This window comes from Zerene cesonia, chromosome 6 (genome assembly GCF_012273895.1).
Source record: "Zerene cesonia ecotype Mississippi chromosome 6, Zerene_cesonia_1.1, whole genome shotgun sequence".
In the NCBI taxonomy this organism is placed as follows: Eukaryota; Metazoa; Arthropoda; class Insecta; order Lepidoptera; family Pieridae; genus Zerene; species Zerene cesonia.
The window spans coordinates 1779106-1792936 of record NC_052107.1 but is presented as its reverse complement, the minus strand read 5'-3'; the positions used below and the strand labels follow the sequence as shown (position 1 = coordinate 1792936).

Here is a 13831-nt window from a genome sequence, read left to right as displayed (position 1 = left end):
ATGTTGAAACACAAATTACTTGTTTTGTTGGCATATTTAAATTATGCGATGTGTAATAAATATTGTGATATTTGTCCAAACCACACCCTATGCAAATATCCTGTAAGGAATTTAATGTTTTTGATATAATTATTGTATTTTAAAATTGTTTTCAGTAAATAACCCGTGTTCATCTTATCTTCTATCTAAACTTCTTTATTTATTTACAAAATCATTACAAATAGTGTGGTAATGCTTAACATATTAAATTATTAAGCAGTATATGTATTATTATGGTTCCTATGTTTATTAGCATAATAGATAAAAAAGATAATTTGGCAAAAGGTTTCAGGTCCGAGCGAATACTGTATGGGATATCAAAACTTGTTGCTTACGCATAACGACATTGAGGAAATTTTGTATAGAATTAATGAAAGGAGAAATTTCATAGCCATGGGCCATTTTAGATATTTTCCTCAAGCGGCTAATATGAACAAAGTTGTGAGTTTATTTGTTAGCAGTTGTGCCCCGCGGTTTCACTTACATAGTACGTTATATAGCATAGCCGGTTCTCCCATAAATGGATGGCTCTAGCGAAATCTATATTCAACAGAATCCGTTGATTTTTCTATCTCTCATTGTATTTTATTCAAATTCTTGCCAATGATCAGTGTAACAAATCTTTACACTGCGTTAAGTCCTGCAAACGGATCAGATCCTTATTTTTATTATAAAGTATGGTATGTTATAGTATATAAAAGCTAGCGCTTTAAATATACCTAAGCCAATAAGTGTATCGGATCAAAATCCAATAAATATATAAACGCTCTAAATAAATACACTTCTCAGATTTCTTCGGTGTAAGCTTAAATCGATTCGCAATTTCACGGTTAGTAATCTTTTGCTACCTACATGCGGTAAAATCTACGCCGTTAAAGTGGGTAATTTTAGTACCTCCTCATTGTATAGCTACCTACATAAAATGTGAAGATTTTCAACAGGTTAATACATATAAACATATTCTCTCCCGTCCTTATTTAATAAACAAACTAGCTGTGACCCGCGGTTAAAACCGCGTAAGCGTGCTGCGTAACCGTATCCCGTAGGAATATCGGTATAAAAAGTGCCTATGTGTTATTTCAGTTGTCCAGCTATCTTCGAAGCAAAATAGTATTATTATTCACCAATAGATGTCAGGAAAAAAACACGACTAAAACACGAATATGACATTATTTCAGTTGTCCAGCTATCTACGAAGCAAAATAGTATTATTATTCACCAATAGATGTCAGGAAAAAAAACACGAATAAAACACGAATATGACATTTTCTAAAAAAAATTCCTAGCTAGATCGATTTATCGCCCTCGAAAACCCCTATATACTAAATTTCATGAAAATCGTTGGAGCCGATTCCGAGATCCCAATTATATATATATATATATATATATATACAAGAATTGCTCGTTTAAAGGTATAAGATTTATGATATATTTTATTATAGACGCTCGTCCCGGCTCCGTCCGGATATCAAGATTCCTGTTTTATCGTAAGGAAGTTAATCGGCATAAAAAGTATCCAATCACCCAAGTGAGCACATACACAACCTGTATACCAAATTTCATCAAAATCCGTTAAGTAGTTTCAGCGCGATTGACGGACAAACATCCAAACATACATAACATATAAACATAAATTTATTTCTTTCTTTCTTTCTTTCTTTCTTTCAAACAAACAAACTTCACATTTATAATATTAGTGAGATTCTATCTTGTTTTCATATTCGTCTTTAATTTGTTTTGGAAAATATGAGATGGCTGTAAGCTCACATACAATGAAAAATAACGTTTTTCAGACTTGGTCAATGGAATTGGCATACATTGCACAGCGCTGGGCTGACCAATGCGACTCAACAATTAGACCGGATAAAGAAGATGAGTGTCGGGATTTAGGTATACATTGTTGATATAATTATGTGATCTCTATTAATAGACACTGTATCACTACTTAGTATAAAATAAATTGCTTACTCTGTCTCTTTGTTAGGGATAAAATGCTTAAATATTAAAACTACGCAACGGATTTGATGCAGGTTTATTTAATAGATAGAGTGATTCAAGAGAAAGGTTTGTAAACATATTCATAGTATCTTGATTGATGATGATACATTGATTACTATCAATGTATCATATAAATACTTCTTTTAAACTTCTCTGAATTTGACGCCACGTCAGGGACACAGGGCTCCTATGAGGGTTCAGGCCATAATCCACCAAGCTAGCTGAAAGCGGGTTGGCAGATATCACATGCCACAAGTCCGAGGTCCTATCATTGAGTACCACCACTGCTAATTACTCATATACTCATATAATTTTAAATTAATGGAAATTTATCTAAAAATTTGAGTCTGTACGAGCAGAGCCTTGCTGGAAACGAATTTTAAAAATGGATTATTATATTTATTATGTTATCAAGCAGTGTATAAAGTGGTCAGATAATATCTGACGAAGTGATTGCTTTGTAAGACCAATCAGCTCAGCAGCTTTGTAGATTTAATTTTTAGTTTTATAGCATTGAAATGCTTTATTTCAAAATTTCTCAGCTTTGTAGATTGTTATCCTTTGATGCCTGTTTTATATCTGCTGACCCTCGTCAAAATATACGCATTCTGTTGGTACACAACCATGCCGTCTTAGTGACCCCGAATAAAAAATGATGGGTTTATGAAAATAGGGTTAGCTACCTATCAGATTACCCGGTTTACACGACGAATTGTGACGGGGCTTATGAATCAAAATGTTCTTTTGATAAAAGCTTTGCAAAGGCAGTCGTAATTTATGAGTCTTCAAAGAGAAACGATTTATATGAAAGAGGAATTTGTTTTATAGCTACGTAGGCATTATACAAATGGATATTGTATTTTAGAATGGCAGTTAGTACAGTTATTCGACCTTTCGGATAGCCCCAATCTATGCTTAGGTATCTATGGCTTTTGTATTTGAGAAACGATATCAAAGCATATAGTTATTTTTAACCAATTTTCTTCTTTTTTAAACTTTCTTAAAAATATGTTTTTATCTTTAAGACTGTTGATTCACCCAGCTCCAGTTATAAAGGTTAAAGTTGAGTAAAGGTTGTGAATGCATATTAAAGGTTTTGTATGCTAAAAGATTTTAGAATAAAATGAGCTATATATAAACCGTACTTATTAAGATAATAGCAACTATAATGATACAACTAGCTTTCCGTCCACAGCTTCGTTTGCGTAGGTAGTCAAATGAAAACAAACACAGTTTTTTAGTTAGTTTTTGTGCATAGTTCCCGTTACCGTAGGATTTCCGGGATAAAACTTTACTAAATCCAAATTTTAACTAAATCGGATCAGTGAAGGCGTGGAGAACAAAAAATAGACAGAGGGACAGGCAGAGTCTCTTTCGCATAGTAGGGATTTTACGTTTTCCAGTAAAGTTAAGAAGTTTTATTGTATTTAGGAACGGCTAAAGTTGGACAGAACATAGCAACAATTACGGGAACAAGCAAAGGTGTAAGTATGAAGAGTTTTATCGACATGTGGTTCATACAATCATTGGCTTACACTGGCAGCGTGACATATTATAACATGTAAGTCTAATTCACATAATAAAACGGGAAACAAAATCTATCTACATATTTTCACAAGGTCCTAGGACTATGTAATCTGGCTTATACTACTGGAACTCCTTCCGCGGCTTTACCCGTGTATTCAAATAAAAACTCTCATAGTAACCATTACCGTGCGGTTTTGATTGACATATACAATGTCCTTTCACGGGTTTTCAACTAACTGTATCAAATTTCATCTAAACCATTCATTATGTCTCATGAGGAATATATCATTTGTTTTTTGTTTTAAGTTTAAGTAGTTGCAATCGCGTCAAAAACGTCGAAAATCCGCACTCTGCCACTTGAAATATTTAAAAGTATACAATATTTATTATCTATACTTAATTACAAGTTTGTAACGAGAACTTTACGATATAAAAAATTCTTTTACCATTACAAAGTTACATAAATAGTTTTTTGATTAACCTTTTTCTAAATCAACCGGCTCTACTCAGCCAAGCTTAAATAAAACACAATATGGTCTTAAGCTTGAGAAATGCGCAATTAAATCTTTGAAGTGGCTTGCTATACCGTGTAAGTACAAATTGGAATTCAATACTTCCAAAACGAAGACTTTGTGAAGCTTAGGTACTTAATTCCTCAAATAATCTTTACTTTGATTAAGTACTTACGAGCAAATAACAACAGCCATTTGCATTTCTGAAAAGGAGTTGCTTCATTATGAATATTATTATGATGTATAAGGAAATTATGTTCTTATCACTTTGTTCCTTTATAGCAGCGTCTTTACCTCAAATTTCGTAAAGCCTCGTTGTGTTTTATTATATTTTATACGATAAAAATATCATTGGATATACAAAATTTTATGTTAATCTGTTTTTACGGTTATTTGTCTTTAATTTTCTTGAAAATGATATATTAAGGTAACTGGTTTTCTTATAAATATAATTTGTAACTATAAGTCACTTACACTATAGTACACTTTTTATATTATTATCATAACGGTAACATGCCTATTATAAAAGAGGGTTACCTTTTTTAAAATATTTACGCCTAAGTTCGTTAAAAAAGTAGAAGCTTCCGACATTATTTGAAGCCGTGTTAAGCACTTCATGACAGTGGAAGTTATTATCGATTCGCGTCACCGACACGCAGATGTTTTTGCGAAAAAATATCAAAGGTCATCTGTTCGGGCATTTGACTTTTGGCATAGAGATGGACATTTAGACATATTGTGCAGCTGACTATATTATCTGAAACAAGTCGTGATGGTCGTATTCGTGTAGACCATTTGAAAAGTCCTACTATAATCCTACTTATATTAATGCAAATGCAAAAGTTTGTAAAGTTGTGTGTGCGTTTGTTGCTCTTTCACGCAAAAACTACTGAACCGATTGCAATGAAATTTGGTACGTAGATAGCTGAACAACTGGAATAACATATAGGCATTAAATTATCCCGATATTCCTACGAGATACGGACTTACGCGGGTGAAGCCGCGGGGCGCAGTTAGTCTGTAATACAGTCTCACAATCTTCACACTTTCTCCACATCAATAATTGTAGGTATCTTGAATTCTATGAGATTTTATTGATTTTTTTTTATGTCAAAGCGTGTGTTAAATTCAATTATGAAATATCCCCAATTGTCCAGGGTTCGCTGTTGGATTAAAACAAATAAATCCGATGAGTGGTCTACGGCGCTAAATCCAAAACAAACAAATTATGAATTCATACACCATGAATCAATCATGGAGCTTACCCTCTATACTATTGAGATCGTAATTCAGTAATTAAATCGAGTTCAATTTGACTGAACTCTGAATTAACAACTAAACAGCGATTTTGGAGTGGTTAGAACATAAGTGCATTTCGATCGTAAATTTCGATTCATTTCTTAAATACCATTCGATCTAGATGCAAAACTAGAATTGGTTGTAAAGTAAGAATTCAAGATCGAGGTCGAATCAAATTCGGTTTGCTGTGGTAAGGCTCCATTGTGTTGGTTTCGGGATATTTCGGCTATTTGCTTTTGACGATGTTGATGTGAATTTGATCAATGTTTATTTTTGTTTATGATTGAAACAAACGGCTTCCGGATGAGTGATTCATTCATATGTTTTATTATTAACCGAATTCAACAAAAGGGGAAGGTTCTCAAGGCGACTGTTCTTTTTGTGGATTTGTTACCTCAGAACTTTCGATTCGTTGAAACGATTCCCTTATTACTTGAAAGCTCACGTATGGTCCCATTTTAATTCGGTCTTGTACTGAAAATTTGAAGGTGTTTAAAATATTTATTATCTCCTTTTTTGTATCTGTTTAGGCTTATTTACACATAAAATGATTATTTATTTATATATAGATACACACACTTAATTTGATATTGTTTAAGTAACACTAAGCAATATATTTAAAGCCGTCCGCCCCGGTTTCACCCGATGCGTACCTACGTTTTTTTCTCTTCTTGTGCCTTCTATACTTATCTTAACAAAAATCTTAACAAAAAAGAACAAAATTAGCCAAATTGATCGAGCCGTTGTCGAGTTTAACGCAAAAACATTTTATGATTAATACTACTGTTATTGTATAAATAATGCAATAACAGTAGAATCTGTTTCTCGTTCCGCCAATAATTTCTCATTGTGCTTGTTACGTTTTGCCATAGTTGCCAGAAAGAGATCACTTCTAAGTGGTAAGACCGCCATGCAAATTGTACACGTTCTTTTTAAACCTATAAGTTTTGTTCCTTGTACAATCTTCTTGAAGAGTAATAGCTAAATAAATCTCGTAGCAACACCTTGTAGTAATTAAATTATGAATTTTGACAATCCGAAAGTAGTTCTGCAGATTGTCTAGTTAAATGAATAAATGTTAGAGTTTCAGTTTGTAATTTTTACTATAATTTTAATAGAAGATATATAATGTACCTAACAGTAAAGTTACGCAAAACCATTGGCAAATGACATGTTTAGACATTGTTATGATTTTAGTTTATGCAAACTATTTCAGATCAATGATTTAGTTTTTCAATCCGCCATTCAAATTTAATTTTGAAACATTATTTCTATTTTATTCAAGTGTATCTTTAATTCTACGGATTGGAAAAAATTTATATCATACTAGCAGTATTTCTATAGATTTCAATAGATTTCAATAGATTTCAATAGATCGTAAAATCTCTCATCTATTTAATTATTTTAGAAATAAGGATGTCATCGTTCTTTTTTGGAGATTTAATGGCCTGGATACTAGTTGTTGTTTATTTAGTCTTCCTTCGCTATCAGTATAATAACATGTATGTTAATTAATTTACGAAAAAATATGTATACCATGTTGTAAATTAGAAACACACAAAAAGCACGAAATGCAAAAGTTAAGGATAATGTAATTATTATTTTATAATTCCAATGCTAAAGAATGCTACATAACTTTATTTTGTTTAAGCGTCATTAAATTTGATTATCTTATGCTTGAAATGTATACAGTTTGTAAGATTATTTTTATTTACAGGTCAAGAAACAGTAAGAGCAATTATTTTACGCAGTTAATATGGGCTAAGACGAACAAAGTTGGTTGTGGAAGAGCGCGTTTTTATGTTAGTATTTAACACAAATAGGAGTAACCTAATATATAATAGAGGTATTATTTTTAAATAGCTGTTGCCCGCAGCTCCGTACGCGGGGACGAAATAAAATATGATGGTACAAAATTTCATCCGCTATTTTATCCTCTTGGGTAGTATACATCAAAATCCTTTATTTGTGGTTGTATACGTCATAACATCTATGTGTATGCCGAATTTCAGCCCGACCCGTCCAGCGGTTTGGTCTGTGCGTTGATAGATCACTTTGTCAGTCAACCTTTGAGTGTTATTTATTTAGATACCTTTGCGCCTTAATAAAAATGATAAAAGAATTTTCTGAAATTAGCGGATTCTCGAATTTTGCGCTCAGCAGCACATTTGGAATATCAATTTTATTTACATAGATGTTTTAAGAGGGTATCCTCTTGTATGGGTGACTATGTATATAGTCATTGGAGAAAAACGTCGTAATGAAACTTGCGCACTAATATACGAATTAGCAAGGTTAATATTATGCTCTTGGTAAAGTTAATGTAAATATCTCGAAGGCAGTTCTGTATAATTTAACATGTTAGACTTAATAAGGCACGGGAGGATGAAGCAAATGGAATAATTAACTTACGATGCGTAGTCTACAAGTCTTCTCGTGGGACTCTAATGTGTTTTAAGGCATTTGGTAGAGTACAAATTATCTTATGATACATCAAATGTGTAAAATTGAAGGCCCGTGTCCACTAGTGGAGTATGAACCAGATCTGATTTACTGATCGTTTTTTAATGAAAAAGTCAGTGATCAGGTGTCTTTATCCTGCCAGTCCTAGACTTTTTATTTATATGTCACCACCAAGAATCGAACCCAGGAACCCTCTGTTGTACGCTCACGATTAACCACTGCAGCAGGATAGCGGTGAACTGATTGTAGGTATATTGGCCACATAATTGATTATTGCTAAGAACTAGAGACAAGTGTGAAGTCGCATATAAACCTCGATATCTACCTTATTTTAACTATAGTAACCACGTACTTATTTGCCTTTTACCTCCCGTTTCATTGCCTATTAAATTTCATACTAAGTTATAAAGTAAGAAGCAATTACTCTGTTTTAAAATTTTTTCACATTTCCACTTTACCTATTATAAAGACTCTTTGACAAAACAATTAAGAACACAAGATATGAAAGCATAAATGCACAAACTGCGCACATTTCAACTAACAATGAACATACTGGTTTTAATACATACATTAAGCAAACAAAACGATGCTCCTACAATTGCTCTGAAACTTTCCCAGAATATACAAACCGAAACGCTATCAAGATCTGCTACGGTAACACAAATCATACCTCAAGTTTACATATCGCATCAACAGAATATAGCAATGTCATTTTGTCACGACAGAGCAAGCAAAGGTGCACCACATAGTGTGCTAAGTAGTCACCACCCATAAACACTTGTAACACTAGAGGTGTTACAGGTTCTTTGCCGGTCTTTAAGTGACACTTAGTAGACTCTATGCAAAATACAAAGAAACGCGAAGTTTCTCTTTGTAAAGATATAATAACTTAACGTTAAAGCGCAAATAGGCCACCCGCAAGCTTTGTGGACTATTTATAATATAATTAGTGCGCCCCGCGGTTTTTGTGTGAAAGAGCAACAAACACACACACATCCTTACAAACTTTCGCATTTATAATATTAGTAGGATATTAGCTTTTTAGTCAAGGCATTAGTTTGTTTCCGCTTCCGGAGGATTTCCGATATTAAAACTTATTCGAATCTCAAACTATTTATACAAAATTTTATCGAAATTAGTTCATCAGTTCCTGAGATTATAGCGTACATACAAACAGCTAAACAAACCAGCTCTTCAGCTTATAAGCTTCGAGCACTTTACAGCAAGCGTGGTCACAGGGATACGTGACCGCGCTTCCGGGGTCCCCGTGAAGCGGCGGGTATAAAAAATATAATGAATAAATCGCGTTTAAAATCCGCTGAAAAGTCTTTTATATACAGTATTCATATATTCAATATATATATACCTAAGTGTGACCCTCGGTTTAACAAGCTGCCAAAATGTAAATATCTCCATTCCCTATTTAAAAAATAACCTATTAAATCCCTAGTCAATGGATTTATCACTATTTTCATGCCAAATTTCATATAATACGGTGCTGTTATTTTACCGTGGAAGTAGACAGGAAGACAGACAGACTCTTGAATACATAATATTAGTACCCATTCAAGCATTTCAGTAAGGGTTTCTTAAAATATAATAATTGTGGATAATTAACGCGTATTATGGTGGAAGCAAATTGTAATAGATGTTATTTTTCAGATTAATCTTCAACCAGTGGATAGGCTCGTTTGTAATTTTTCTCCTGGAGGTAATGTGCAAAGACGTCCACTCTATATAATAGGTTACCCGGGAACACAATGTGATGATGGAATGGCTGTTGATCTTCAGTTTCCTGGTTTATGCTGTATCACAGAAGTAAAAAAGGGTTAGTATTTAGAACGTACACATCTATTGAGATTAATTGAATTCATTTAATAATGAATAGGTCTACTTTTATCCTATCCTATCCTACTAATCCAACTAATATTATTAATCTTAAAGTTTGTAAGGATGTGTGTGTGTGTGTTTGTTACTCTTTCTCGCAATAACTGCTGAACCGATTGCATTGAAATTTGGTACATAGACAACTTTTTTTTTTTTTTTTTTTTTTTTTATGTCACAGTCGGCAATGGAGCTGGTGGGACGCCTGATGGTAAGCGCTACCACCGCCCATGAACATTTGTAGAGGCGTAAAGTCGATTACAGACCTTACGCCTCTACAAATGGATTGCCGACTTTAAATTGGGAAGGGATTAGGAAGGATTGGCGAGAGGAATAAAGGAAGGGACTGGGAAGGGGAAGGAAAAGGATACGGGCCTCCGGCTCCCCCACTCACCGAACGAAACACAGCAGAATGCTATTTCACGCCGGTCTTCTGTGGGGGTGTGGTACTTCCCCGGTGCGAGCTGGCCCAATTCGTGCCGAAGCGTGCTCGACTACCACATATGAAACGACTACCACAACTGGACAACTGGAATAACATATAGGCAACTTTTTATCGCGATATTCCTACGGGATACGAACTTACGCGGGTGAAACTGCGGGGCGCAGCGCGAGATAGTTATCTTGATAAAAACACTCTTTACTTTGATATTTCTTCAAACATATCGTTAATTCCTGAACTATTTCAATTGTGTTTAACAACCTTTTGTACAGGAACCTTAAATATTTTTCTGTATAGGGTTAATTCTTTTAAGTATGTTACGTTTTGCTATAAACATTGATCGACTAATTTTCCTCAGATATTACAAATGTGGCTTCGTCTACCAGTTTTCTAAGGATTATTTATTCAATAACAAGTGAGAGATATCCCATCAACAATAACTCAAATACATTCAAAGAAAATGATACTCAACAACATAAAGCTCCGAAGTTGCAACATGTTCATAACAGCTCACACGGTATTATATTTTCAATTAATAACAGTAGTTGTATGCAATATGAAAGTACAAAGTTCAGATGCTAGTTCCTTTTTAGCATTGAAGAGAGATAATCCTAATTATTGGGGACGCCCACCAAATGCTTCGAGATATCATGATGGATTTTTTCAACATAAAGAAAGAGGACATTCTAGGGTTTATCATGGCCACGATCATACACTTCAGCTGGACTATTTACATCCAGAACAAAATAATAAAAACTTTAGAAGATATGAGTATACCACAACACCAACTTACGAACTCACGGACGAATTTTATAGACGTCATAACAACGATATTAGTGGAAACAGAAAATGCACTAGAAAATCGGAAACGCATAATTTAAACGACTGCATTACACCCTCGTGTTTAGCCGTGGTTTCCCCAATTAAGCAGTGCACTCGAGGCCAGAGGAATATTTGCAATCCAGTAAAACAGGGATGTCAACTTACCACGCATTCCTGTGATAATACTTCACCACAATGTCACTGCAGTACGCTTAGCGTAACTTGTGCTACAAATCCAAATTGCTGTTCACAATACAATAACTGTAAATGTCCTGACATAGACAACACGGGCTCGTGTTTAGATATGAGACGCAATTTAAACTCGCAAAGAGCAGAAATTGCTACTGAAGACTTTTATGATGATTCCTATGAAGGTATGCGAAATAACGGAGCGTTAAAAGCGGAACGCCTAAAGCCATTTTCAAAAACAGATTATGACGATAATTCATGGAAATTAAATTTAAATCGACAAAAGAAATCTACACATGGAATTAAAACGCCTCATCAATATAGGTATGAAACAATAATTGAATATTTTTGTTGTTTTAGTGATAAATATAATAAAAAACAAAAATAAGGAATAAATATTTTTTGCAGAGATAGAATAAGAAGGGAAACTGATGATCCAGTGACTTTTAAACCATTTTGGCAAGTAGATCAGTACAGCAGACAACCTCAGTTAAAGTCAATGCGATACACAACATTACCACATAAAAAAACTCGCAAACGACGTCCGATGACGCCAAGTACACAAAAAATAAAACTTGCTACGGAGCCAATAACCATCGCAATTACAGGCAATATAAAACACCCTACTGAAAAATATTTATCATTTGATGAATTGCTGCGACTCAGAAAACTCAATGCTAGTGACTACAATGCCAGGCGATCTAATGAAGCTACAACAGCAGCACCTGCAACTGAAACTGAATCCAGCACCTCTGAATACACTGCAAATACACCGTTCCTTCGCTTAAAACATTGTACTAGGAAACTAACGTGTACGTGGACCGCTGCTTCATCAGGCGAAAATGAAGGAAACGCCGATATTGGTAACAGAGGATCACGAACGCCACCAGGATATGTCGAAGGTTGTACTAGAACATCTACTTGCACCCGCGACTATATGCACAGAAACAAAATGGATACTTTACCAACGCCAAGTACTGAACCTGAAGTGGACGAGGGCAATGACGAAGATTACTGTGAAAAACGCTCCTTAAATGTTCGAAGACGGGATTCTAATCAAGAACTTGTATCTCTGTCTACAGAATTTCCTCTAAAAAATACATTAATTAAAATACTTGATAGTGAAAATATGGAAAACGAAAACAGTAACCTACAAAAGGAAGATGAAACCAATTCAGAATATTGTAGCTGCGATGATGATTATTTAAGAAATAAAAGAGATAGTGATCTTGTATCCAGCTCAAAGAATGGTGGTAAATCTGAGAGAATGTTTAAAAGAGAAATTGAAAGCTATAATACATTATCTTATGGTGATTTATTTTATTTAGTTTTACGCAAAATTATAGAAAGGTGGAATACAAATAAAATGACAATGCAAGGCAAATGCCCGTGTAACAGTAGCTATCGTATGCATTACGATATAGGTCTATTATTCATTCTCGTTTTTCTTTGTTTTAGTACGCTATGACAAATTTGTTTGAAATAAAGTATATTCCTAGTTGCATTAATTTATTTGAACCTTTAATTTCTGTTAAGGTCTTATCCACGAAACTCCACTATCGCACATAAAATAATAAAAAAATCTACACACTGTAGTTATATGTTAATACGTACAGTAACTAGTTAATTTATGTACCCACGGCTTTACAAATAAATCCGGTATAAAATACAATACAATAATAAAATAAAATATATCTATATATAAAACAAACTTATTTGTAGAAAACAAATTATTTCTAACCAAATCTGTATATGTAGTAGAAAGACGTTTCAATTTGAAATGCCGATATATCTAAATAACTATTTTTTATTGAAACTATTACATATAAATAAATAATAAATATCATTATTATTAACATCAGATCTATCGAGGTACACAAATGTAAATTAACTTAAAACGGAGTATAATACAGGAATTAATTATCGTAAGCTAGTCGTATTTTACTCATTCATCTGCTACCTCGTTTGTATGGGTATGGGTTAGTAAATAGCATTTGGGGAGCAATTGCTGTGAAATAGACACAACTAAAACATTGAATTGAAATACAGTCTGAAATCATAGCTCTTATTCAAATGTGTTCTCTTATAGGATACGGGCTGATTCCTTAAACATGCCTAAATTCTATCGTCAACACTAACTTTCAAGAGACACTATTTTTGACAAAAGAGAAAAACCTAAATTTATTGTTACCTTTTTATAGTCGTTCTAATTACTTGTTAAAAAGTATTTTCTCAATTTCTAGTGCATAAAAAAGTGATTGTAACCTTTTCTGATGTTGGTAAAAAGGAGCCGCAGCAAAGTTTGTACATTCGTTTAAGAATGAGGGCACCATGGCATTATGAATGCAAAAATATATAAGGAGTCAATTTTTTCCTTCTGATCGCAAAATTTATCTCTATATTAATTTGGACTTCAACATGATTCATTCAAATCAATAGGTCCTTTTAAAAGAATTAATATATAAACAAATTGCAAACACGTTCCACATTCTTAGAGATTTTAATATATAATTCAAAAGATAACAATGAGTGTCTGTGACGTTTAATTGGAATTGATTAATGCAAATATGAGAAAAATGAATAAACGACTTGAAGTTAAAATCGAAGTTAAATTGCGGCCACAGTGAAATTTCTCGTTCAACTTTAAATCTTTTAA

The 13831-nt window shown here is 33.6% G+C and overlaps 1 protein-coding gene across 1 annotated transcript; it reads left to right on the top strand.

The window, feature by feature from the left end:
• Positions 1-13284, top strand: LOC119840576. The gene is made up of 8 exons (XM_038367264.1): positions 1-52; positions 332-480; positions 1833-1929; positions 3469-3598; positions 7093-7177; positions 9501-9666; positions 11586-12485; positions 13265-13284. Exons 1-8 carry the CDS (start codon positions 1-3, stop codon positions 13282-13284), a joined length of 1599 nt encoding a protein of 532 aa, XP_038223192.1.
• Positions 13285-13831: the final 547 nt, after the last annotated feature.

Coding starts and splice junctions, on each gene's coding strand:
- LOC119840576 (XM_038367264.1), top strand. CDS start 1: ATGTTGAAACACAAATTACTTGTTTTGTTGGCATATTTAAATTATGCG. Junction 1,930..3,468: donor AGATGAGTGTCGGGATTTAG/GTATACATTGTT, acceptor TATTGTATTTAG/GAACGGCTAAAGTTGGACAG. Junction 9,667..11,585: donor TATCACAGAAGTAAAAAAGG/GTTAGTATTTAG, acceptor TTTTTTGCAGAG/ATAGAATAAGAAGGGAAACT.